Source organism: Camelina sativa, chromosome 17 (assembly GCF_030686135.1).
Source record: "Camelina sativa cultivar CO46 ecotype springtype chromosome 17, ASM3068613v1".
Taxonomy (NCBI): Eukaryota; Viridiplantae; Streptophyta; class Magnoliopsida; order Brassicales; family Brassicaceae; genus Camelina; species Camelina sativa.
This window is the reverse complement of record NC_141896.1, coordinates 4,074,740-4,099,444: the sequence shown is the minus strand read 5'-3', so window position 1 is coordinate 4,099,444 and position 24,705 is coordinate 4,074,740. Positions and strand designations below refer to the sequence as shown.

The window sequence follows — 24,705 nt, the reverse complement described above, 5'->3', positions numbered from 1 at the left end:
TAAGGTTAATTAATCTTTCTTTTTGTCTTTAATTATGTGATGGTTGTGTTATACTTGAGTATTTGTTTCTCCTTCGTTCCCCTGCGTCGAAGTTTCCCCTTTACCACTACTACTACTACTACTAGGCATTTGAGTTTTGAGATGCTTGAACTTGAATTCTCCTTCCAACTTATCCCAATAGAGCCCAATAAAATCTCCTTTTATTAAACCCTTGGAATTTTTTAAGAGGTTCCATCCTTTTCCGAAAAGATACTGGCCGTCTTTGCGTAGTTTAAGAGTTACGGTGTAAGAATGGTTAATACGGTCAACATCTCTGACTTTGACCTCAACGCCAGGTGCCAATTTCTGGACAAGATCATTGCCCATCTCCGGTACTATAAACTGCTCCATCAGTTGTTTCGGTAAACAGAGCTGAGACTTAATGCAAACATCAGAGTCAGTTAGCCTCTTCTTTAGAACCCAAGGATCTTCATATTGGCTTAGACTCAATTCTAGATTGACATAGTGTGCCATTTTGACTAGTTTGTTAGTATAGAAAGCCTTTGTAATGTTATAAGTACTTACAAGTTTGGCAAATATGGCTTTACATATATAGGCTAACTAGGTGTTGGTCTACGCGTGTCTTCTATTATTAAAAATTGAAATTAATTTACATTATTAAAATCTCTCGTTAATTAATAGTTTTAGGCATGGTGGTGGTAGTTATATCTATACTTTTAAAATGCACAACTCTGTTTTAAAGTCTATTGTGGGAAAAGCTTTTATTTTACCTTTACGCTAGTCGATAACCTTTTTTTTTTTTTTTTTTTAATAACTTTTGGATTGGGTGATCCGATCCGGACTGGTCATCGGATATTGAACGGTGCTACGTTCGATTTACATTTTAGTTGATTTAGGTTATTTTTTCTTTTCATCCAAAAGCTATTCCACATTCTCTAAGATAAAATGTAAAAGGAAGTATATGATGAATGAACAAAATTAGAGTCTTGGATTTTGGCAACTTTCGTATCATATATCTGATAAAACTATACACCAAAATTAAGGCTCCAAACGCAAAACGCAAAACAAAACAAATGTGGCCTAGTGAATCATGAGCTATAAGATCCTAGTTCATGTCACGTCAAAAACAAGTAAACTTCTCCACCACCAAAAGCTTTGCATAACCTCTAAGAGCCATAAGAGCCGCTACCATCAGGAACCTCAACACTAACACACCTGAAACAAGATTAAGTATCGCAAATGTAGAAGCAATACATCAAGGAAATTCTCACGGCCTAGGGAAAATTTAATGGAAGAATAGAGTACGTACCAGTTTATATAGGATGCAAACCACAAAGTTTGCAATTCAGCATAATGTGAAACCGCGATATTCTTCTCTCTTTCGAAATTTCACTAACTCTTTTAAGCCTCGGTCCCTTTGAATTCGGTTTCCCCTGTTTGCTTCTATACAAAAGATCTGATGTGTTTGCTACATACTTCACCTACAGCAGTTTAATCATTGGCAAAGTAAGGTTCAGCCATCCACGAATGAACAATTTAGACAGCAAGTTTTCTCAACACAAAAGAGTTTCATTATATGTTGTACCTTTGAAGAACTGCAAGCCATTTTACATTCAATCTCGTTAATAATACTCAATCCTTCCATTGCAATTGTATCCCCCGAAGATTCATTTACACGAGTGAATTTCTCCTTGTTCCTGCACGAGTATGGTTAAATGTTACTGTGGACCTAAAGAATATATATATATATATATATATATATATATATATGTTACACATACACACCATATGCTTTTATCATACTTCCTTCACCTTTTCAAAAACAGTCCATGATTCTCATCATCATTGACGGATGTCAGAAACTTTTTTTGTAGATAATTTGCAAAATCCGGCTCCATGGCTACACCAGCTACTTCAGGCTGGTTATTCCCGCAGTTCATAAGCTGAATAGAGAGACGTGTTTTTGCTGATGACTGCAATCAGTTCCAAAGTTATAAGAGTACATTATGGAATTTGAATGGACAAAGATGCGTAGTTAAGAGAAACCTACATATCTGATCCGGTATATGTTTGCCTCATGGAGGAGGGCACGTGCATTCTCATGATACACTAGATCAACGAATCTCCCCAGTTTTCTGTAGTTCTCATACGCATGTAGTTGTCGAAGCTTGGTGTCTGTCTCATCAGCTGCAACAGCATGCAGCTGAAGCATATCCAAACCATCCCAATGTCAAGAAAGAGTCAGATAAAAAAAGAGAAATGGAAGTTGAGGGTTGAGATGACAATACACTAATTTTGCTTACATGCTTAACAAACTTCTGAACTAACTTGTCCAATGTGAAAAGAACATATGACTGTGCTCCAAAAATAGCTCGGCATTCATCTTCAAACTTTGTATTGTCACTAGAGCCGTCAAGTAAATTATACAGTGCATCTATGAACCTAAAAGTGTTATGCTTCCAAAATCAGTAACGAACCATTTTTCAGTACAAAGACATTAAATTGGAAGATAAATCACCTGGGATAAGAATCAGGAGTTGTGTTATCCGGAGCCTTCCACTTCTTTTCTGAATGTTTCTTTGCTGATTGTATTCTCTCATACAACATCTGGAAAATTAGCAGAAGATTAACACGAGAGGAGAAAAATAGCAAGAATATTAACGACTTGAGAAACTTGATTCAAAAAATTCCTTACTTGATGAAGCCTAAATAGCACATAATAAGAATCATTCCCGTAAAAAACTCGAGAATCATTCTGAGAGCAAGTTTCACTAGCTTGCAGTGGCAAAGACACATGCTTGGCAACAGGTTTTACAGTTTGCAGAAACCGCTCTGTAAATGCAAATGATCCATCTTCACCTTCTTTTCCATTAGCCACCTCTCCAGCCACACTAATACGCTCCTTATGCTTTTCATGACAACCAGACTTGGTTCCTGAAACAACCTTTTCAGAGGCGGTCTCATTATCCTCTGATAACTTGTGACAATTTTCGTCATCTTCAGGGTGAGTATTTCCCTTTGTTCCCGTTTCAGTGCAATATGCTCCCTTTTTATCACAACTTTGCTGGTCTGTATTGCTTGTTACATTGTCCATCACCCTTTGTAAAGGCTTGAGGCCATTTTGTCCGCTAACATCAAAGTTGCCTTGCTCACAACTGTTAGTGGGAGATAATTCACCCTCTTCTCGCTCAGCCTCATGATTTCCCACTGATACATCCTCCATTATCTGATCGTTTCTGGCTGACACAAGTTTGGTAGACTGACTAACCTGCGGACAATGAACCAAAATTAGGTAAACATCAATAAAGTTTCGTAAATAAATATACTGATGACTGGTCTCTACTGATTGCTCATCAAGGTGTCAATTTGATAACTAAGAAAGGAAACCTCTTATTTAATTTCATCACAACTGAAGTGCATACAACCTGAGTTTAAAAACAATTCCACACACACAAGGGGTTACCTCATAAGACATATCTGTATCATCTTGCAGTTTATCATGCTGAGCAGCTTTCATTATATTGGCTGAGACATCTTTCCCAGGCGAGCTTCCTTGCATTGTTGGATTATCTTTCAGCAGTTTTGGGGATATTGGATGTTTACCCTTTGACCCAGAAGAGCTGTCCTTCACTGCCACGCATGCATCATGCAATTCTTGGTTGGTTTTCAACTTTGATACATCTTCCATAGCAAGGTCACCTTGAGACCTCGAAAGAGTGCCAAACATGGGCTCCAAAAAGGTTATCCACAGCTTCATTACCTTATCTGATTGTTCAGTGGCACATATTTCTTCACAGTAATACTTGATTAGCAGATATAAATCCTCGTGAATTTGTGTATCACAATAATCAAACTCCAAATCCGGAGTAAAAGAGGGCATAGTTCTAACAGCAATAGTTTGAAGCAGATCTTCTTGATGCTTTTTCTCACTGATATCTTTTATCTCTGCCACTAAACCTGTATTCCACAACGAAACAATGGCATTGATGCAAAACTGTAACTCCGAAATAAATACAAAATATGGTTTCACTCTCCTCTCATAATCAGCAATCTATTATTAAAAAAAAAACAACACTTTCTCTCGCTTCACCATCCTCTCTTCAAAATGACGAGATTGAGAAAGAAGTTGCTAATGGATGTGGCTTTATTAATCCTAAAGTAGGTTGAGATTTTCACATAATGAACTTAATAAGTAGAATTTTAATAAAGAAGCTTACATTTTGTGCTCAAGTTCTTAGAGTCCTGCTGCTTGAAATAGAAACTACGATGATCTAGTGACTTGTGGTGATTCTTAGCATATACTTCAGCCCAAACTTTCTGGAAATCAGAGTGGCACCTTGCCCATTCTTCTTGCTTCTGCTTCAAGCGCGTCAGTATCACCGGTAAAGCACTATGCATGTTCTTCTTCAAAAGATCCATGACATCAAGCCCATTATCACCGTATAACCGCTCAATGCATCTTAAGTTCATAGCTATTAGATACAATCACATAGAGTGTTATAGCACAAATGAATGAAGAACAGACAATATAGCCAAACTAGATTTGTTCCAAACTAACAACTTACCTGATAAGTGTTTCTCGATACATATATTAGTGTCTACTGAGATAGTGTTGTTGTTCATCTTTTCCAGAAGGCTTTCCACGTGTGTGATTGCTGAACTTACAGATCCTAGTAACATGTCCATTTCATACCTGAACACGCATTAGGAATGTTAAACTGAGGGATTCTATCAACAACAAAGAATCACCATTTCTACATGATAGGTTCCAGACAAACTATATTAAAGGAGAGAAGTCCCTACCACATAAAAGATAAACTAAGCATGCCAAAGTAATAGGAGAAAATCTATATGGTCATAGAACGAGGATATATGAGCCTACTATACTGTATACAAGGTGGATAACGAGATTTTCCATCAAACTACCAGATCATACCTATCATCCTCACACCGAAATAAGCTTTCTTCATACTGGTTTTTGCGCATATGACTGAATGAGTAATCTTCACTCCCGGAGGTGACAGATACCAGGTGGTCATTGAGTGTCTTTTTACCAAGTGTATTTCTGTAGCTTGGAATCTCAACTGCATACTGCATGGGAAAAGACCAACCATATGATTATAAGAGAACAAAATGATACAGTAAATTAAAGTGTAATAGAAAAATATTGTTTAAGGAAAAACCCACATCCTTTGGCAGGAGCCGATAACTTGGCGTACACTGAGTGCATTCAGAGAGATCAAGTTCATTTATAGGTGTTCCCACATACGGGGTGGTGGGTTTGTGATTTCCGATATCTTTACTGCCAGATGCTGCACTTTTTTCAGTTCTATCTGCTGTATCTGTTTCAGTATCTTCTCTATTTTCATCATCTTGAAAATCTCCTGGATGACCTTCTTTGACAAGGGAGTCTGCAAAAATTAACTACCTCATTACCAGATATAAATTACTGACCACTTAAACCATTAACAAAAACAAGATTGGGTATGATCACAGTATAACAAAAATGAAGAGAAGGATTCTGCAAAAGGTTAAGATTGGGTATGATCAGCAAATAAAAATGAAGAGAAAAATTATGCAAAAAGTTAAACATAATTGAACACCAGAACCAAGATACATACCACTGACTACTTAAGTCATAAACAAACAAAAAATTGACCATGGTCACAGTATTCAAAATGATGGCACATTTGTGACAGAGAAGACTTGTTTGCTTATATTGTATTCACTAGATAATGGAAGACATTTTCACAATCATAAAGCTGAACTATAGAAAAAATGTAACAGACCCAGAGAATTACCAGGGGAACAAGCGACAAGGTTCTCATCACCATCTTCTCGTTGGTCAGAGTGTTCAGAATTATCCTCAAGCTTACATCGCAGTTTTAGTTTCTGTGTAAATAAGAGTGTATCAACTTCTCCCTCAAAAAAACCCTATGTAAAATGCATATTTTATCTTGATCTTAATTTATGAAACTCATAAAAAAGTGTAGGAAAGGATGTATGGCCATAACGGATTTCTGCTACCATTAAAACCTTACTAACTGCAATCTTGCTATCTTTACAAAGATGAATAAGAGTAACCTTATCAGAATGCATGGGAGAAGTTGCAGTGCCCTTGTGACGCTGTACTGCCTTCTTTGCTGAAGCAGCTGGTTCTGGACAATTAGGTAAGAAATTAACGAACTCCATGAGCAGATCTTCATGACCCTTGAATAACATGGTAACCTACACAACAGACAATATCAGAGAACTGTCTCTCTAACAAGTAACATGTGAAGCAGAAAGTTTGAAGAATTAACAGTCTGTGCATTAACAATAAACATACCTCTTTGTAGACCTCAGAGATGGACTTTCTTTCCTTTCTATACATATTCAGGATGTCTAGAAAACTTTTGTACGCACGTTCATCATCTCCGAACCTCGTCTGCAAAATAAGAAACACACCAGTAAACCTTAACTGATAAAAAAAAAAATCAACATATACCGTAGAACGTCATTTACCACATCACATACAAACCTTAATCTTGGTGACAAAACCGATAGCGTCTTTGAAATCCACCCGGACCTTAGGTTTCTCTTCCTCCGGTTGAAGGGTTATTTTATACCCTTTGGGCAAGAAAGTATTAAAACCTAAAAGTAGGTTCTTGTAACCCTTGAACAATTCTTTAATCCTTTCTATGACACCTTCAGTGTCGATTCTGCAAGCAACAACATAAGAGACCATAAACACACGCAGTTCACATTGTGACATTTCACAAATACACGCATTCCTTCTGTGACCTCTATAAACAAGATAGAATGAAACCAAAAACGAGAAGAGAAGAGAAGAGCGAAGTAAAAATATACCTCTGAGCTTTAAAGTCCTTCATGAGCTCAAGGAATGACTCATATTTCTCTTTATTGTCATGAAAAATTTCCTTAACAGATTTGAGATACGTCAGGGCATCAAGGGTTTTAGGTCTGCATTGCACAAAAACAAATGTAACTTAAAACACTTTAGAAGCATATTCAAAACTCTAGCTAACTTACACTGAAGAAGATTTGTTTCAACTTAATGACCACAGAACAAAATCGAAATTGAAAAAAAGAGAGATTTACGTTTCTCCTCGAGATGAAACCTCAGTCCTTCGCTTTTGAGGTTGAGGTTCAGGTTGAACACCGTCTCTAAGTCTCTTCATCTCTGCTTCCAAGAAAAAAAAAAAAAATCAGGTTTTTTTTTTTAGCAGCCAAACAAAACGAAGAACCCTGAAAAATAAATCCAAGTACATAGAAACAGAACAGAATCGTTAACCCTACTAATAGATCTATCATCGGAAAAATCGAACAAAAATGGAAAAAAAAAAAAAAAAAGAAATCAGAGATTTTGATTTTAAAAACCTTTGTTAGAACGGATCACGTTACTCAAAAGGTGAACAGGAGCTTCTTTTGTTTCCTTGGTTAGAAGATGAAACTTCGAAAGTGAAGTGACAAGATCGGCGAAAACGTTAGCCGCCGGAGTTTTCAAGTAGAAGGATTTAGAACGAGAACCCTTTGTGAAATGAAAAGCAAAAGAAGCTTTGTTTTTTGAGTCACCGGGAAGAAAAAAGTTGAAAATAGGTTATCCCAAAGGTGAGATTGCTTCTGATTAGGAGCAATCTCACATCTATTTCTCTCTCTCTGGGGGTTTTGGGTGCGGAGGGAAGAGGGTAAGGCAACGGAACGAGGAAGAGGAGGAGGAGGAGGAGGAACTTGTTATATATACACACACAAAAATCTTCATGTCTGTATCATCAGACCTTCGGAGTGAAGTGGAAGGTTACACATTTGGGTGTTTTTTTTATTCCAAATCAAAATTTTTGGCTTTTCAATTATGTTATTTGACCCCAAATATATACAAGTCAAAGTCACAATTAAGGTTTTCATTTTTATTCAGTAAAAAGATGGTACATATGGTTCCTATTGGTAACATGTACATATTGATAAGAAAATTTACATAGTGTAAGATAAAATGTAACTTTTTTTTTTTTTTTTTGCCAGCGATAAAATGTAACTTATGTCATAAAATTATCAATGTTATGAAGTCTAAAAACGGTAATAATCTAAAAGTAATAATTATGTAGAATCAAAAATTATATACAACATTTAAAAAAAATAATATTAACAAACTTTAATAATTTTGTTTGCGACTTTTTATTCCATAATAGTTATAAACTTATAATTAATTTAGTAAAAGTAAAAGATAATATCCTCATTTTTATCTTAAAAAAAAATCTTGGTCACAATTTCTTACAATTGATATGATATGTAAGAAAATGAAGAATGTTCGGTCGACTACGAAAATTAATGGTTCAGTAATAGGTACTTTAAAGCCTTACCGTATACGTTAGCATCAACGGGCGTTTGGTCTAGTGGTATGATTCTCGCTTAGGGTGCGAGAGGTCCCGAGTTCAATTCTCGGAACGCCCCCTTTCATTTTTTTTCTCCTTTATTTGCAATTTTATTTACCCTATTCCAGTCCAGGCCCATTGTTCGACGAGGAACTAGCAGCCTCAACTCGATTACTAGTCGTTTACACAAATTAAAACTATAAACACACAGCTTGACTCCAACCACCACGTGTCACTGATTACAATCCAAACCCTATCCGGTTTGGCCTCAATTCTAATGTAACTAAATTTAAAACCAACGATATCATACAGGAAAAAGAAAAAGAAAAATTATCAAAAAATTAACAGGGAAACCGAACTTAAACCGGGTCATAAAACATTTGTACTTATGTTTCTTTTAGACTGCCCACTTTTTTTTGTTTGGTTGGTCTGTGTAGGTGTATTGAAATCGTTAACTTAAAATGCCACTGGAGAAAAGTCAAAAGCTCACAAAAATATGACATAAGCGACCATTTTTCAATACGATTCTAGAACTGTTAATTAAATAAAATCCGGTAAATGCATATCCCTATTATTAGATAGCATCATAACAAAGGCCTTAAAATACGTTCGAGAAACTATAGAAAGAAAAGGACTGCAGTTCGTTCGTAACTGGAAACATCATACAGTAAAACTTCTATAAATTAATACTCTATAAATTAATAAACACTATAAATTAATAAATTTTGCTAGTCCTAAGTCGGATCAGTGTAAAAAATATCAAAATTTGATAAAATAATAAGATAATAATTTTTTTGAAATCCCAATGTAAAATATGGTCCTAATGATATCGTAAATTAATAATTATGTTAATATATATATATATATATATGTTGATATATGTTTGTTTTAAAATTTTGAATTTCTTCTAAAACTCATATCTATAAATAATTTTTATGTCGTATTTTCAAATTATAATGATCGAGAATATTTTATAACATGTCAAAAATATAGCTAAGTTTTTTTTTTAAGTTTTCAATTTCTATTTTCTACATATGCAGCATTTTTATTTTGATAGTTTTATAGAGTATATGTAATTTATTGTCAATAATGTTTTCTAAATATTAGAAATTCAATTCTAAACTGATAACATCCTATAGTCTAATCTTATTTTGCTAAAACTGTCTCAATTCATAATTTTAAATTTTTTTTTAAAATTAAAGTATGTATCTCTAAATTAATAATTATTAATTTACACTATAAAATAATTATTATTAATTTATAGATAAATTAATATCACTATAAACTAATAAAATATTATGGTCCCAACATTGTTAATTTATAGAGGTTTTACTATTCGCTCAAACATCTGCTTGCACTCCTCAAACCGGAAATCATCAATGCCCATATCACTCACGCTCTTGCACAAGTTGCTCAAACATCCAGTTGGAGTACGATTCTCCTTATCCAGCAAACTCACCACGGTGCCCATTGGCATAGACATGATTCTGTAGAGTTGCTCGACAAATTCTTTACCAACATCCGCGAATACCACCTTGTTCTTCTCTTTGACAAATTCTTTACTGACATCAGTGGAAGACATCAAAGAAGCTCTCAATATATCAATTGCCTGCGTTTAGTGTTAGATTTCAATATATTTAGTCTCAGTTCGCAATGAATATATATCATGAAAAGAAAGACAGTTACAGACAGTAACAATATCTAAAACATACATGTCTTTTTTTGCTGATGTTCACATTGTACAGCTCCGTACCATCCACTCTGGCGTTCCACTTCCTCATTTTTTTGGTGGTTGAAGACGGTTCTGAAGTTGTGATGGCAAGATCATCCGAGATAAAAGGATGTTGGAAAAATCAAGTTAGAGACTTTGTCACCGATTACAATCCAAATCCTATCCGGTTTGGCCTCAATCCTAATGTAACTAAATTTAAAACCAACGGAATCATACAGGAAAAAAAAAAATCAAAAAATTAACAGGAAAAAACCGAACTTAAACCGGGTCATAAAACATTTGTACTTGTGTCTCTTTTTTTGTTGTTTGGTTGGTCTAACAAACAAAACACAAATATCCATTTTTTTTCCCTCAGCTACGAGAGAGAGAGAAGAGAAGCTGAACAGGGAAGACCAAAGAGACAGGATTTGATCTCCGGTTCGAACATATTTAGCCTGGCGGATACAATCTCCGGCGGCGATTTAATCTTCTTCATCCATCTGTGAGTATATTAGGATCGGATCGGGGGTGGTGGCGTATTTCGAGAGATGCCGTCCAACGGAGATCTGGACCGTCAGATCGAGCAGCTGATGGAGTGTAAACCGTTATCGGAGGCGGATGTGAGGACGTTGTGCGATCAAGCGAGAGCGATCCTTGTTGAGGAATACAATGTTCAGCCTGTCAAGTGTCCTGTTACCGTTTGCGGCGATATTCACGGCCAGTTTTATGACCTTATTGAGCTCTTTCGTATCGGTGGTAACGCTCCTGATACTAACTACCTCTTCATGGGTGACTATGTAGGTCTGTCCTTCTTCTTCTTCTTCCCTCCCTTTCTTTTTTAGATCTGCGTTTTTTTTTTGGAAATTGCTGAATCTTTGAAAAGTATCACCTTTTATATTTAAATATCTGAAGTGAGTTACTTGTTGTGTGTTCTGCTTTTCGAGTGTTTAGGTTACTGAAATTTCCCAATTTAGAGAGCCTTTGTGATGCTCACTTTCATAATTACGCTTCTATGAATTATAAGCCTTTTGGAATCTTGAATTTGTAACCATTCAATGGTGTTAATATACGATGGTGACAGCTTTTTGTAGTTACTAAAGCATGTGAGTCTGATTCAAGTTTGCTGGTTTAGCTAGTTTCAGTTTAATAAGTAATGTTTTGTTTGGTTTCTTCTTGCTTTTGTTCTTTGCAGACCGTGGTTACTATTCAGTAGAGACAGTTTCTCTACTGGTGGCATTGAAAGTACGATACAGGGATAGACTCACAATCTTGCGAGGGAATCACGAGAGTCGGCAGATTACCCAAGTGTAAGTAAGCTCTTGTTTTCTAGTATGCATTATGTTTTGTTACTTCTGAGTCTGATGTGTGTTTTTGCGTCTCTGTTTCAGCTATGGTTTTTATGACGAATGCTTGAGGAAGTACGGGAATGCTAATGTCTGGAAGTATTTTACAGACCTTTTTGATTATCTTCCTCTTACAGCCCTCATAGAGTCTCAGGTTTGAGTTGTTCTTTTTCACAGTTGGTGTTTGAGACATCTTTCTCTTTCGTTACAGCTTTTGACTCATTAGATTTTTATCCATTACAGGTTTTCTGTTTGCATGGAGGGCTTTCACCGTCTCTAGATACCCTTGATAATATCAGAAGCTTGGATCGGATACAAGAGGTATAACTTTCTTTTTCTCTGCGTAAGGCCTTACTTAGGTTGGACTTAATTGGAAGAGTTATGAGATCTTCCTGGGTCTCTGCATATTCTCTTTACTTGAGATATTATTGGTCGTCTTTTTGAACTATGTATGGTGTTATCTGTAGGTTCCACATGAAGGACCAATGTGTGATTTACTATGGTCTGATCCCGATGATCGTTGTGGATGGGGAATATCTCCACGAGGTGCTGGTTATACATTTGGACAGGATATCGCAGCTCAGTTTAATCACAACAATGGACTCAGTCTCATATCAAGAGCGCATCAACTTGTCATGGAAGGTTTCAACTGGTGTCAGGTATGTACATTCATCTCTCTGCTCAAGGTTCTACGGCATATGAATGGTCTGTCTCTTGCAGATTGAATTGTTGATCTCTCTCCTTTTTTATGGTAATAGGATAAGAATGTGGTGACTGTGTTTAGTGCACCAAACTATTGCTATCGGTGTGGAAACATGGCAGCGATCTTAGAGATAGGAGAGAACATGGAGCAGAACTTCCTCCAGTTCGATCCAGCTCCTCGACAAGTCGAACCCGATACTACCCGTAAGACACCTGATTATTTTTTGTGATTTCTCTAGTTTTTATTTTGGTGTCGACCATATATAATTTTTGGAGTTCTCGTTTTCTTTGCTTATGTATCATTGTAGATGTGCCCTTTTCTTTTTTTGTAAGTGGAGTTCGAATTTCCCCTAAAAAGAAAGAAAACATCATTTTTTTGTTGTTGTTGTTGAGGTGATTTGCTATTTATGAAGAGTTTGTAGGAGAGGCTTATATATAAAATAGAGTTGTCTTTTTCATTCATGCCTACATACGAAGAATACAAGCTTTGAAGTTCGAATTATGCCACTTTCATTTCAGTTTCGTTCTTATATATACGGATGTTATCTTTCCAAGCATATGGTATATGTGACATGTCAAACAAGAGAAGCGAGAGCTCTGCAAATTAGTAATTAGTGAGTGTAATCGAGTACAACTTTTGTGTACATAAACAGAAAAGTCTCATGGCCCTATACTAAATTACTAATGGCAAGAATACCAATAATGGAAACTAAAAGCAATAGCAACAGACTTGCCTAAGCGAAGATTTCTATATATCGATACAAAAAAACTAAAGGCCTAACAAAACTTCCAGTACTGAACAGAGCCTGGAAAAGTGGCAGCCTAAATATACAACACAACTCATGTATCCATTTCCTTTTTCTCCTTTCAATTCTTCTTTGGTGCTTTGGGTCGTGACCTCATGCTGGCTCTCCTAGCCACGTCCCACGCTTTCTGTGGTGCGTATATACCCAATTGAGATGCAAAGAATGACTCATAACCAGGTGAATCAAAGGCAAAACCAGTGTGCTTTGAGATTTCGCGGGGCAATTGGGCTATCGCATAGCTTCTTGCTTCTTCTGGTGTGAGCTCGTTTGCTATCTCCAGTTGATCTGCATTGCTACTATCGGGCTCATGCCTGTGAATCTCTTGAACTATTTGATAATCATATGGGAGGAACCATCTCTCCACTCTGCAATTCAGCAATTTCCCGCTATAAGCATACCTCTTGTGATTGGAGTATCGAGATTCAAGTTTTACTTACCCTTGGTAGATGAAATCTGCCAGAAGAGCAACAACCGGAACAAGCAGCAATGTGAAGTAGAAATAAAATGTACTCATTAGGACATATATGACAAAGTAGACATTCTCCTGCATACACAAAGCAAAAACAGTAAGAATCAGAAACCAAATCATATATAATACTAGGGAACCTTTTGACCTAATGGAGGAAACATAGCTTACATTTCTATCACGTGGCGTCATAATCCCACAGTATACAAAAGCAAAAACGAGCCATGCTAAAATGCTTCCTCCAACTGTGATATGATGCCATCTGGTAATCGAGTTGCTCATCAAAAGAATCCGTAGGTTTACGGCTATGACCAGACAGGTAAAGACCATTGTGCTCACGTCCCAAAGACCAAACGTCTTTCCTGATGAATTTTTGCCATCAAAAGCTGAGGCGGTTACGAAGAGATAGCATACCAAAGATTGATACACAGCAGAAGAAGCCCACACTGCCACGACTCTCCATTTGAAAAAGGAATTACGAATTCCCTCTCTATATAGTTCAGGATATCTCTTTGAGAGGGATGCACTCACATCCTAGCAAATGCACAAGTCAGTATAAAATTATCGATCGTAAACAAAAGGCACACATGATGGTATTTATGAATACTTTTTAATAGAACGAATGGGGAAATCAGTACCTTCTCAAACAGCCCAAGAACAATCACAGGAAGGGCTGTAAAGAAAACGTTGTATAGTGACTGGAACCAATCATCATAGAACCTTTGACCCGAAAATCCAGTTCGTAATGTGAACCAAAACTGAGTCAAAGTGAAGGTAAGATTCTTGTAGAAGAAATACATGACCACCTGCAAAAACAAAAGACTGTCAGTAACAACTAACAACAGCAACATTAGAAGAAATTTTTTGAGGTGAGAGACCAACCTTGCAGATTCTTAGATATGACCACCTTCCATGGACAAGAAGCAAATCCGTGAGAAACCTAAACTGAGCAATGGCAAAATCACTAGCCATCACAGCTTGCATTCCCTCCATCCCACTAATTCCTACACCAACATGAGCGGCTTGAATCATGCTAACATCATTGGCACCGTCACCAATGCTAAGAGGGGGGTATTCAACTTATATTTTAAAAGATTTGGTAGGATTTTAACATTTTAGGATTTTGAAAGATTTTAAGAGATTTTTAGGAGATTTGATTGTGTTTTAGATTTTTTTATTTTTATTTTTAGAAAATGAAATGTGATTTTATGAGATTCTATAAGATTTTATAGTAATTTCCAATACACAGAAAACAATTCTATAGCAAAATATTTGTGAAGTTATGCTGAAGCCTCAACACATCGCCTCTTATTAATTAATCGCTTATTTGTGAAGTTGTAAGAGAGACACCACCACAGAGTCTAAATCCTGCAACAAAGAAACAAAGCTTTAAGTGAGATGAAGAACAGAGGAAGAAACTAAGTGAAGAAGATGAGTAAAAGCCAACAAGGAAGAAATGTCGTAGAGAATGAGAGAGAGAAGGAAACGATCAAGAACCAAAAGAGAGAGAGAGAAGCAAACATAACTGTGAGGAAAAAAAAGAAACAAAGATATTAGAAGAAGTAAAATAATCTGATTTTTCTCACTGAATGAATCAAGTCACTGTACAAACATATATATGGTGAAGCTGAATTACTATACAACAATGGACTTAACGTCTAACAAACAAGCTCAGTTAAGCTATGTTAACGTCTCTATTATGTGTCCGTTAACTCCAACACATCGCCTCTTCTTCATATAGTTTAATAAAAGAGAAGCAAACGTGAAACGTGAATGTGACCAAAACAGAGGAAACAAAGTGTCGTGAATGAAAACAATCTAAAATAACGCATAGTCCTGAAGATTTGCCGTCTCTGTCTTCACCGTGTGGCATCGATCTCGTCCGTCGGAGCATAGCCTTTGCAAGTGGATTTGGTGTCTGATTCGGAGTGAGTCGTGTTTGTTTTGCTCGGCTTATCCCTTCGTCTCGTATAGATGCTAAAGCCTCACCACTCTAGCCTCTCTCCTTCGGATAGGTATTCTTGACAATGCTTCCGGTAATTTTCAGTTTTGGTCATCTTCCTCAACGATAAGGCTTGGCGATAGAATGGACGTTTCTCTGTTGGTCAAATATGTCTGAAGACAACAGCATATCTTTTAGGAGAGTGTCCTTTGTGATGCGTCGGGTGTTTGGTTATTGTCTTGGGGTCTCCATTCTGAGCTTACCAGTAGCTCCAGTGTTACTGCTTTGGTGATGTTTTGGCTGCCGGTGGTGGTTCTTTATAACATATCCTTTTCGTGAGTATATCACTGGTATATCTTGTTTATTGGTTTGCTTTTTTCCCTGATATTGGTTGTGTTTTGTTGCTGCTGGTGCTTTGAGTTGAGGTTAGCGTCGCAATGAGTGGCTTCTAGTGGTTAACAGGTGGAGAAGGTGTCTGCTGGTCTGCGGAGATTATAGTTGCCTGAGTTATTTTTTATGACTGTTTTTTTTTAATGAAATCTTTTAAAATTCTAGCTCAAAGGTATGATTTTGAGAGAATTAATTTTCAACTAAAAAACAAAAAAAAAGTCTCCTAGAATCATTCAAAGTAGCATTCTTAAAAAAGTTGTAATATTTTGAATAACAAGAGATTTGAAGTTGGTTTTATAAACAACTGATTGAATAACAAGAGATTCTGAATTATTTTAAAGGATTTTATAAAAATCTTAATTGAATAACATAGGATTTCATAAGATTTTTTAAAATCCTCAGTTGAATAACAAAGGATTTTAAGAATACTTTAAAATCTTTTAAAATATAAGTTGAATACCCCCCTCTAAGTGTTATCTTTTTTGCTCCTTTTCTCACCAAGCTTGTAACCTGAAATTTACATCAGTGTCTCACTTATTAAAATTTAAAAATCAGTCACAAGAGTAAATTGAAAGGTAAGAACATATGTTCCCACCAAGGCACCAAGTATGTCTATTGTTGCAAAAAATCCAGACCAGCAATTATATAACCGTTATTGCAGAGACAAAAATGTAAGTATTATTCAATAAATAAGTCATGAAAATTACCTGCGCTTTCTGTAAAGGAGAAACGCGACAGCACACAACCGAAGTACAGTTCAAGCTCAAGCTGAGCAAAATTATACGTAAAGCCGGGTCTAATGCATACAGCAAACACTTCCCATCGATAACAAGAGCCAATTTTGGTCCAGCTACAGTACCCAGATACTGTTGAGCTTCTTCGAGGCTCTTCTTCAGTTCCTTCTTTACTTCTTCTTTAATGACACGCGCAATTTCAACTTGGTTGCCCTGCTTTTAGATAATTTTTTCAACTATTAGGACTGTAATCAATGATAATCATACACCATAAGAGGCATCTGTATGTCTTACCCTTTCTTCAGCTTCCTTGATTGCGTTAGTTTCAGAACTGATAATAAACTGTTTCATCTCATTGTTGATTAAGTTACAAGCTGAAACATTAAAAGAATCAAGGAGCACAAAGTTAAAATGGAAGAAGAGCAAAGAAGAAGTATGAGAAGAAGTTTGTGGCACTTACCATATGCGATATTGATTGCAGTTTCCATCTTGTCCCCTGTTAGCACCCAGATCTTAATCCCAGCTCTTGATAATGTCTCTATGCAGGTAGGTACCCCTTCCTGAAGCTTGTCTTCTATTGCAGTTGATCCAATCAGGATAAGATCCTTCTCAATAAGTTCTGCAACCTGCATGGACCAGGATTACAATTTTTTTCCTGCTATATATTAAACAAAGATATTTCTAGGCAACTCAAAAGTACACTGCTCTCACTGCTATATGATGAATATCAGTTCAACAAGTTCTTATCGCCACTGCTAGCCAAGTTCTATCTTCGCATTGCCATAATATTACGAAAGAGCATTATACCTCATCTAATTTCTTCTCACGATCTCGTAAAGCAGATTTGGCCTCGATGAATCTTTCATTCCAACTATCATAGGCTTCAGGATTTAAATCTTTATAGGCCAGGCAAAGGGTACGCAACCCAGACGATCCAAAGTGTTCTAAGTGCTCTCCTGTTACTTTTCTAACATCATCCATACCGGAAGCCAATCTTTCAAAAATTACAGTATCTGCACCCTGTAGAAATTATTCAAAGCAATTATCATATTGATATGCAATAACACAGGCTCATCCAATTACCTAAAAAACTGTTTACCTTACAGTAGAGTACAAGTCTCCCATCTGGATAACGACACACAACTGACTGACGCTTCCTTGTACTGTTAATGGTGCGTGTGACATTTCATTAGTATGCTTAACCATGAGAAAGAGATAAAAAAAAGCTAACAGCCAGAAGCCTAGTACACCTGTTGAACTCGAGAACATTAAGAATCTCATAAGACACATCTTGGATCTTTCCCATCTGTTCCGTGTGAGACTCGCGAACAGACACCATAGTTGGTGTACGCCTGAAAATACATGAAAGTTGTCTCAAAGAAATTCATAGAGACTTGAAAAGCGAAAGCACCTTTTCTCTGCTCATTTTGGAACAAATACAAAACTATGCATTAAAACATAAGTATGGGCCTATTATCTTAGTAAATGAAAATATGTTCTTGTCAGATTGCTTGCACTTTCAACTTGTCTATTGAGAACTGAAATGTAAACGAGAATAACCTGTAAAAGAAGAATCCAAAATTCTTAGCGGCGGTAACTAGAGCAGCTTCATCTGGAGATGCAGCTTGATAAACGATCTTCTCCGGGGACTCATCCCCTTCAGGAAGGACTGTGTGGCATATGGCTAGGCATCTGAAAAATTCCTACAAAATTTAACATATGATACATTATAGTCAATTGCATGCCCAATAACAGCGAGGAGAAATATGGAAATGAAACCCCAAGGTTAACTAAATTCTCTAAAATGGAAGTTTGTTAATAAGATTCTGTTTGCTTTTTTCAACCTAAGCCCCAGAACAGAGACCAAAGTTCAGGTCCTGGTCAATGCCAGCGTACCAACTGAAAGGATCATTTAAATTTCTTCAATATATTTCAACTGTCAATCAACAAAGAAACTATCAAAAGGAATTCATCAATTGTCCTGGCCTCTGCTTTACCATAGAAGGCAACTCAGGGCTAAAAACTGTTTTCCATAGCATCAACAGAACACATACAAAGACGTTAGTGAAATCATATACCACTTGGAAAGGAAATAACACCTACATAACATCACGAGAAAGGAATATCTCATCATTTCTTCCAGAAAACATTTACTCAGGCTTCTCATATGGGAAGAGGTAAAATTCTTTGAAAACTAGCCAAATCATACAACCCCTAGCTATTACAATTCTTATACTATTGAGAATTAAATCTACAGGATATGAAAGACACCTTGCAAAGATTGGGGTTAGGTTCGTTTCTCCAACCTCCTCGCATAAGCCTTGGATCATCGAAATTAAATCCTTTTTCTCTTATAGCACCAGTCGACCTTTGTTCCTGAGGATATTAGAGCGTACAAGAAAACATCATTTGTTGTTCCAGAATGAGTAATTCAACTTCATCATGTGAGAAGAAATTATACCTCTTGAATTTTTAAGCCATCGCGCTGAGCAATTCCTCTTTCTATTTCAGTGATACCACATCCATAACTTATTCCTCCAATTGAACACTTAAAAAACTCCATCAAATTTCTTGTGAGAGTTCCAGTTTTATCAGAAAATATGTATTCCACCTGAAAGATACCAAGGCAGGTAAAGACCATTGTGCTCACGAGAAAAGCATATCATTGGGAAAAATGATTCAGCAATAATACAAATGATTGCACCAAAACCAATTATATTAAACATGGGGTGATGCGGGAGTGAATTAAAAGTTTACCTGTCCAAGCTCCTCATTTAAATTTGAAGTCCTAGCGGAGGCAGGAGTGTTTGTCTCAACATGATACATGTGAAGATCTCGGTTGATAAACTGAGTTGACTGAATAAACTTGATCATCTGTGTTCCATTTAGGGAGGAAAAGAGGAATCATTCAGAAAACTTAAGTTTTGTGCTGCACGTATAAGAAATTAAAAGAAGATATTTGGGGATACACATACCTCGATAGAAACATATAAGGAGATTGGTATGATTGTAGAGAAAAGAGTGACTAGAGTAAAAAATGTGAAAAACGCTATCTGTGGCACCAAAAGGTACTATAAGAACCAGCAATCCATAGATTCAAGAAATCAATTCACTATGCAAGGTTAATACCGTCAAGCCATTACGGTATTCCCAATCTTTCTTATGAAGACCCAAATAAAAGTGGTCACGATCTGTCACAATTGCACTGCAACATTTAACAGATTTTAAAATCCATGCGGGATCTATGAACCAAAAATATGATCAAATATCATAATAGGACAGGATAAACCATAAAGAAATTGACAGAATCCATACCACCCTATAGCTCCAATCAGGCACATTATGACAAGGGCACAAAAGATTGTAATAATGAGTTTGTCGAGTTTCTTTTCTAGTGTACTTCTTTTGGATGGAGCATTCATGGCATTCATCATCACCTACATACATTCCATTCACCATACAACTATTATAAAAAGACAAAATCCTGAATGCTAGCCAGTAGTTTCTCGTCAAACAAGCTTCATGGCAGCTTACCTTTGTCTCATGACCCGTAAAAATCACAGCCCCAACAATGTATTCCGTGTTCCTAAGACTGCAACCCTGAGAATTCGAATGCAAAAGATTTACAAACCCCGAACATATAAGGTCTTGAATATTGAAATTATGTAGACAAAAAGCAGAAACGGGACACAAAGCTAAAAGGAGAAACCGTTAATCATACACGCAATAAAAGCTGGTCTGGAGAGAGAGGTAAAGTCTGCTTTTCTACAATAAGATTCCCCGTGAAAGTGTACAAAGAATTATTAGGTTGCTCACACTGAATTTCGCCTGCACAGAAAAAGAGAGAAATATAGGATAAAGTTGATAAATATAACAACGCTGGTATACTAACAAACAATGGCGATAGATCAAATGGACCAGAAGCAAATGGATGATAGACATTAGTACAGACACATATTTAGCTATGAAAATGTTTGCAAGATAATAATCGACCCCAAAGACTTACCATTAAATTCCGAAGCTTTCTCTGGTGTCAAGTAATCCCATGTCCTTTCAAGGGCCTTTCTGATTTTTAAATTTGTTTCTCCATCTAGGTTGGCAGTCTGCACTCACGAAGAGCACGCACAATAAAAGTAGAATAAATATGTATATTCAATACTCCAAAATAGCTTCTTTTTGCTAGAAAAAGAGAAGAAAAAAAACAATCTTTATAGCCGAAGGAGCCAAGCACCTCCACGTAGCAGATACCATCAGGATTTGTGCTGGACAGGAAAAGAAGATCAGCTGGAAAAAATCCATCTTTTTTAATCTGCAAATATCCACGAAGTATATTAACCAAGTTTGTCGAATTTAAGTTTAAAGATAATAACAAGTTCTGATAATCCAAAAATGCAGCAGAGGCATGAACGCCTATCAATTTTAAAAGGCCAGTACGATGAAACAAGCATAATGACACACAAATTAATATAGGTAATTGATAACTACTGCGATGGCTCAAATTCAAGCATTAGAAACTAAAACATGTGTGTCAACATTCAACAGCACATCCTTGTTCGATCACTTCTGTCAGAAACGTATACCTTGATAATATCTCCGACTTGTAACTTCCGCCAGGGAATAGGTACCCATAGTTGATCTTGCAAAACCTCCACTGTGCTGTTATTTATTGACATATCATTTTGAAATCGTTTCTGCAACAGAATACGGATTATTTGCAGAAGGATTTAGAAGTCAAGAACCAGATTGGTCCTGAAACTCTCAAGCATTCACTAACTTGAACCCTATACGGATATTAGCTGAATAACTAACTCTATTTCATTTCAAGAGGGATGACAAATTTTTATGATGTTTAAAAAGGATGAAACAAGAAGTCAGGCCTTACCCAGTCTTCAAAAGCCTCTTTAATAAGAGAGACGAGAAGCACCATTGACAACGGAGCCACATTTGTTATTGGATTAACAGGGCTGCAGGACAAACAGCTTATTTAGTTACACTTTACTGACTGAAAAACAATATAACAACGCATCCAAGGGATAGAATGGCATCAGAATCTTAATTTTGGCCCAAAAGTCCGTTTTCATATTATGGATCAAAGTAAGCTGTGGCTAAATAAAAAGAATTGACATTCTCACAGAAAAAAAAAAAATCACATTCTCACATGGAGACAATGATGATTTTCCCAGTATGAAAAAAGCCATGATAGCAAAATTGATCAAGGTATGCTAAAAGATCATCTAAAATCACATACGTGGCACATTAACATAATCCTAAATAGCCAGCGAAGTAGACTATATCCACATAAACCTCCTGAGAAGTGAAAAGCCTCATGGGTAAACAAACAATTGTTTTAAATCCGTTATGGCCAAGTGTTACCAGTCATCATAAGACATGAAATTCCAACACAAGTGAGTAATAAAAAATGAAACAAGTACTATGGAGGTAACATACCTTATTGGTGTCATTGATAGACATGAAATTCCAAGAAAGTATATATTTGCTATGCGCCTAAACTGTCAGCAAACACATTATTTCTCAGATCAGATATAAAACTTCAAAGATCTGTGAGAAATGCAGTCTAATGATTTTTCATTCCCCTCAAAACCTAAAGGTGCATTGCAATCACTCCAAATATACACAAACCTAAAGGCCGTTGACAGCCAGAGCAAGAATGTAAACCTTCTTTTGTTTAAGCATTAACCAGAACTTGATATATCGATATAACCGACTACTAGCAAATCTTTCGACCATTACTCTCCTTCATTTAAACTAAAATTTCCTCCTACTTATAAGCTTATAGGCTGCAGTTTCTTAAACTAAAAATTTCCTCCAACTAATTTAGCTAGTAGATGCACTAACTGATATCAAATTAACAAGAGAAAACACTTACTTGTTCAAACAGACCTTTGGGCAGAAAGGTGAAAACATTGTACTTTGTTGTAGAAATTGAATTACCCTGCAAACATTTTCATTCAAACATTCATTACAAGAAAACTCACAAACTGACTGAACGCCAAACAATAAAAAAAAAAAAAAAAAAAAAAAAAAAAAAAAAAAAAAAAAAATTATGATTGTGAAAATGAGAACGAAAAAGTACCTTGAACCGGACGAGGTAATTAGAATCTCGGTCATTGCAGTATACGGTACGATAAGTAGGAGCCTGAGGTTGTATACGGCCCAGCGTCACCGTTCGAGACGGTGCTCGCAGGTGATTCGTTGACGAATCAACGCTTAATCCTCCCGGAATAACCATTCGGATTTGGAAATTGAGCTTCAAAATGTTACCCTCTCTGAAATATCCGATTAACCGAGCATGAGATCTATACCGACGACGGTAGAAACACAGAGGACCATCATCTTCCTTCTTCCCCCTCTTTTGTTTCAACCTTTTTTCTTTTTTTCTTTTTCCCTTTTTTTTTTTTAGGGTGGATTTGCTTTGCTTCGCGCTTGTAAAAATTATATTCCAAATTTATATAAATGGACTCAAAGCCCAATATTTTTTAAACGAGAAGATATGTTAAATCTTCTTTCATTCTCTTGATATGACAGGATAGAAGGGTGTTCACATCAGTTTACAGTCTGTAAATTCACTTAACCATCTTCTTCTTCGTTTCCGTACTGGTCCAAGGGGAGATAGATTTCATAAGAGCATCTTTACTGGCAGTTACTCTCATGGTTACTCAACCATTTGGGGCCAAAAAACTGAATAAAAAATCTATTTACGATCCATTTAGGAGAGAATCGATTCCCTGGGAAGCATCTGAAGCAACACCATGAGTAACCGTACGTGGCCTATTTTCATTCGTAAATACATAAATATTAAATGAATTTTTTTTTTCCATTTTCTTTTTCTTTCTTCCCCATTCTCTCTCTTCTCTCTCGATACAAACGGAGTTCTCACGACCAACGACGGCGGAAGGTTGTTGGATTAACCCTAAGATTTGACGCTTCGGTTCTCACCACCAACGACGGCGGAGATTTTTTATGCTGCGACAACGACGGCAGCTCGATCCCGGAGGTCTCCGTATCAAATCCCCGCCACAACACAACCGCCTCCGTCGATGGTGACTGAGACGGAGAAGGTTACAGTCGAGCGTCACTGTGCTGCGAAAGGTAAAGGCTTGAATTGCTTGGTTCCGCCTCCTAAAGGTTACCATCAGCTGGTTCCATGGCCTAAAAGCCGTGACGAGGTAACTCCTTTGTTTGCAATCTCTTGTTAGAGTTTATTGGCTAACTAAAGCTTAATAGCAAAGCTCAAGTGGATTAAGCTTAGAATCAGAATGTAATAAGCCTAAGTAGATTGGATTAAGCTCAATATTCTCTTGTATTGCATTTTGGTTGGAAAATTCTGATCTTGGGATTAGCTTAAGTGTTGCCCAAAAAAAAAAGGAATTAGCTTAAGTAGATTAAGTGATGTCGAATTTGGATTTGCAGATTTCTTAAAATAGCTACAATTACAAGTATCTTCAGTTAGAGGTGCCAAGGTTGTTACTGATCCAAGTAATGGGCGATCAAAAGGTTATGGATTTGTTAAATTTGCAGAGGAAAGTGAAAGGAACCGGGCCATGGCTGAAAATGAAATGAATGGTTTGTATTGCTCAACAAGGCGTATTATCAGTATTGTTAAGAACTTAGCCAACGTTGATATCTTCTTCTGTGTTTGCCTTTGACTGGTTTTGTAAAATATATTGGACCGGAGTCGAGAGCATGAAGAGTGCCACTATATTATGTAAGTGATATGACTAGTACCTGAAGAAAGAAGAAAGAGGTTCAAGCGGAAAGTTATGTTGATCGTCAATGTCGCTTCAAGGTTCTTTCTTCATTGTCTTGATTGCCAAGGTGACCTCTAATACTACATTCACACCAAGTTCTTATTAATAACAGAGGCTTTAGAAGCTGAAATAATGATAACAAAGATGTAATCAGCCAGGTGTGTTTGTGCAGGTGGGACAATCGAACTTCAGCATTAACACCGGAGAAAGAGATATTCTACCTAGTGGCGATCCTAACATCGGCAGTGAATGTAGTAACATTAGTGAATGTTTGTATTGCTCAACAAGGTCATGTGAATGTAGTAACATTAGTGATAATCAAATATGACAAAAGTTGGTATCCTTTACATTGTAGATATTTGTTTTGTAGTTTAGGTTGAAATTTGTAGGGTTTTTTTTGTACTTGTATTGCAGGTTCTGTTTTTAAAACTGCAGGTTCTGTTTTTTGTTCTTGAATGTTCTTGATTGTGTTC

General features: G+C 36.5%; 3 protein-coding genes, 1 long non-coding RNA gene, 1 other non-coding gene and 1 pseudogene across 6 annotated transcripts; 3 read left to right on the top strand and 3 right to left on the bottom strand.

Moving 5' to 3' along the window:
• Positions 1 to 48: 48 nt before the first annotated feature.
• Positions 49 to 513, bottom strand: LOC104759150 (B3 domain-containing protein At1g10455 pseudogene; annotated as a pseudogene).
• Positions 514 to 962: 449 nt separating this feature from the next.
• LOC104755259 (paired amphipathic helix protein Sin3-like 6) lies at positions 963 to 7,848 on the bottom strand. Of its 2 annotated transcripts, none has more exons than XR_015586958.1 (20): positions 7,381 to 7,792; positions 7,102 to 7,183; positions 6,850 to 6,963; positions 6,521 to 6,701; positions 6,329 to 6,427; positions 6,085 to 6,228; positions 5,802 to 5,892; positions 5,188 to 5,411; positions 4,937 to 5,091; positions 4,566 to 4,693; positions 4,218 to 4,472; positions 3,464 to 3,957; positions 2,696 to 3,268; positions 2,519 to 2,607; positions 2,304 to 2,442; positions 2,051 to 2,203; positions 1,786 to 1,973; positions 1,586 to 1,697; positions 1,310 to 1,481; positions 963 to 1,215 (listed from the first exon to the last, which is right to left on the bottom strand). XR_015586958.1 is itself a non-coding variant. In XM_087495656.1 (20 exons), the coding sequence occupies exons 2-19, from the start codon at positions 7,179 to 7,181 to the stop codon at positions 1,314 to 1,316; spliced, it is 3,360 nt and encodes a 1,119-aa protein (XP_087351782.1). In that variant the 5' UTR covers positions 7,182 to 7,183; positions 7,381 to 7,848; the 3' UTR covers positions 963 to 1,215; positions 1,310 to 1,313. The 2 variants fall into 2 exon arrangements, 1 of the variants encoding a protein (XP_087351782.1); XM_087495656.1 differs by having other exon boundaries at positions 1,813 to 1,973; positions 7,381 to 7,848.
• Positions 7,849 to 8,376: 528 nt separating this feature from the next.
• On the top strand, positions 8,377 to 8,448 carry TRNAP-AGG (transfer RNA proline (anticodon AGG)). The gene has a single exon. It is a non-coding gene; the product is annotated as a tRNA-Pro (tRNA).
• Positions 8,449 to 10,382: 1,934 nt separating this feature from the next.
• LOC104755257 (serine/threonine-protein phosphatase PP2A-2 catalytic subunit) lies at positions 10,383 to 12,583 on the top strand. Its single transcript, XM_010477604.2, has 6 exons — positions 10,383 to 10,881; positions 11,273 to 11,387; positions 11,469 to 11,577; positions 11,667 to 11,744; positions 11,891 to 12,082; positions 12,182 to 12,583. The coding sequence occupies exons 1-6, from the start codon at positions 10,629 to 10,631 to the stop codon at positions 12,353 to 12,355; spliced, it is 921 nt and encodes a 306-aa protein (XP_010475906.1). The 5' UTR covers positions 10,383 to 10,628; the 3' UTR covers positions 12,356 to 12,583.
• Positions 12,584 to 12,718: 135 nt separating this feature from the next.
• On the bottom strand, positions 12,719 to 22,945 carry LOC104759149 (phospholipid-transporting ATPase 3). The gene is made up of 28 exons (XM_087493851.1): positions 22,558 to 22,945; positions 22,351 to 22,416; positions 21,912 to 21,973; positions 21,346 to 21,427; positions 21,044 to 21,154; positions 20,695 to 20,772; positions 20,470 to 20,566; positions 20,185 to 20,291; positions 19,998 to 20,063; positions 19,779 to 19,900; positions 19,593 to 19,668; positions 19,439 to 19,516; positions 19,221 to 19,337; positions 18,925 to 19,074; positions 18,735 to 18,839; positions 18,024 to 18,166; positions 17,714 to 17,815; positions 17,563 to 17,626; positions 17,271 to 17,483; positions 16,924 to 17,089; positions 16,758 to 16,837; positions 16,437 to 16,676; positions 16,190 to 16,239; positions 14,280 to 14,457; positions 14,036 to 14,203; positions 13,569 to 13,931; positions 13,369 to 13,475; positions 12,719 to 13,296 (listed from the first exon to the last, which is right to left on the bottom strand). Exons 1-28 carry the CDS (start codon positions 22,711 to 22,713, stop codon positions 12,993 to 12,995), a joined length of 3,651 nt encoding a protein of 1,216 aa, XP_087349977.1. The 5' UTR covers positions 22,714 to 22,945; the 3' UTR covers positions 12,719 to 12,992.
• Positions 22,946 to 23,182: 237 nt separating this feature from the next.
• LOC104755256 (uncharacterized) lies at positions 23,183 to 24,681 on the top strand. The gene is made up of 3 exons (XR_015585725.1): positions 23,183 to 23,650; positions 23,895 to 24,299; positions 24,405 to 24,681. It is a non-coding gene; the product is annotated as an uncharacterized LOC104755256 (long non-coding RNA).
• The last annotated feature ends 24 nt before the right edge of the window (positions 24,682 to 24,705 follow it).

What these genes read in the sequence shown, in the direction of transcription:
- LOC104755259 (XM_087495656.1), bottom strand. Translation starts at nt 7,181, where the DNA reads ATGAAGAGACTTAGAGACGGTGTTCAACCTGAACCTCAACCTCAAAAG. An exon ending in ATCGGCTCCTGCCAAAGGAT is followed by an intron (nt 5,092 to 5,187) that starts GTGGGTTTTTCC and finishes TTTCCCATGCAG; the next exon opens with TATGCAGTTGAGATTCCAAG. An exon ending in TATCGAGAAACACTTATCAG is followed by an intron (nt 4,473 to 4,565) that starts GTAAGTTGTTAG and finishes TGTATCTAATAG; the next exon opens with CTATGAACTTAAGATGCATT.
- LOC104755257 (XM_010477604.2), top strand. Translation starts at nt 10,629, where the DNA reads ATGCCGTCCAACGGAGATCTGGACCGTCAGATCGAGCAGCTGATGGAG. An exon ending in AGTCGGCAGATTACCCAAGT is followed by an intron (nt 11,388 to 11,468) that starts GTAAGTAAGCTC and finishes TCTCTGTTTCAG; the next exon opens with CTATGGTTTTTATGACGAAT. An exon ending in AAGGTTTCAACTGGTGTCAG is followed by an intron (nt 12,083 to 12,181) that starts GTATGTACATTC and finishes TTATGGTAATAG; the next exon opens with GATAAGAATGTGGTGACTGT.
- LOC104759149 (XM_087493851.1), bottom strand. Translation starts at nt 22,713, where the DNA reads ATGGTTATTCCGGGAGGATTAAGCGTTGATTCGTCAACGAATCACCTG. An exon ending in CAGACCAGCTTTTATTGCGT is followed by an intron (nt 20,064 to 20,184) that starts GTATGATTAACG and finishes TCGAATTCTCAG; the next exon opens with GGTTGCAGTCTTAGGAACAC. An exon ending in CTGATTGGAGCTATAGGGTG is followed by an intron (nt 19,669 to 19,778) that starts GTATGGATTCTG and finishes TAAATGTTGCAG; the next exon opens with TGCAATTGTGACAGATCGTG.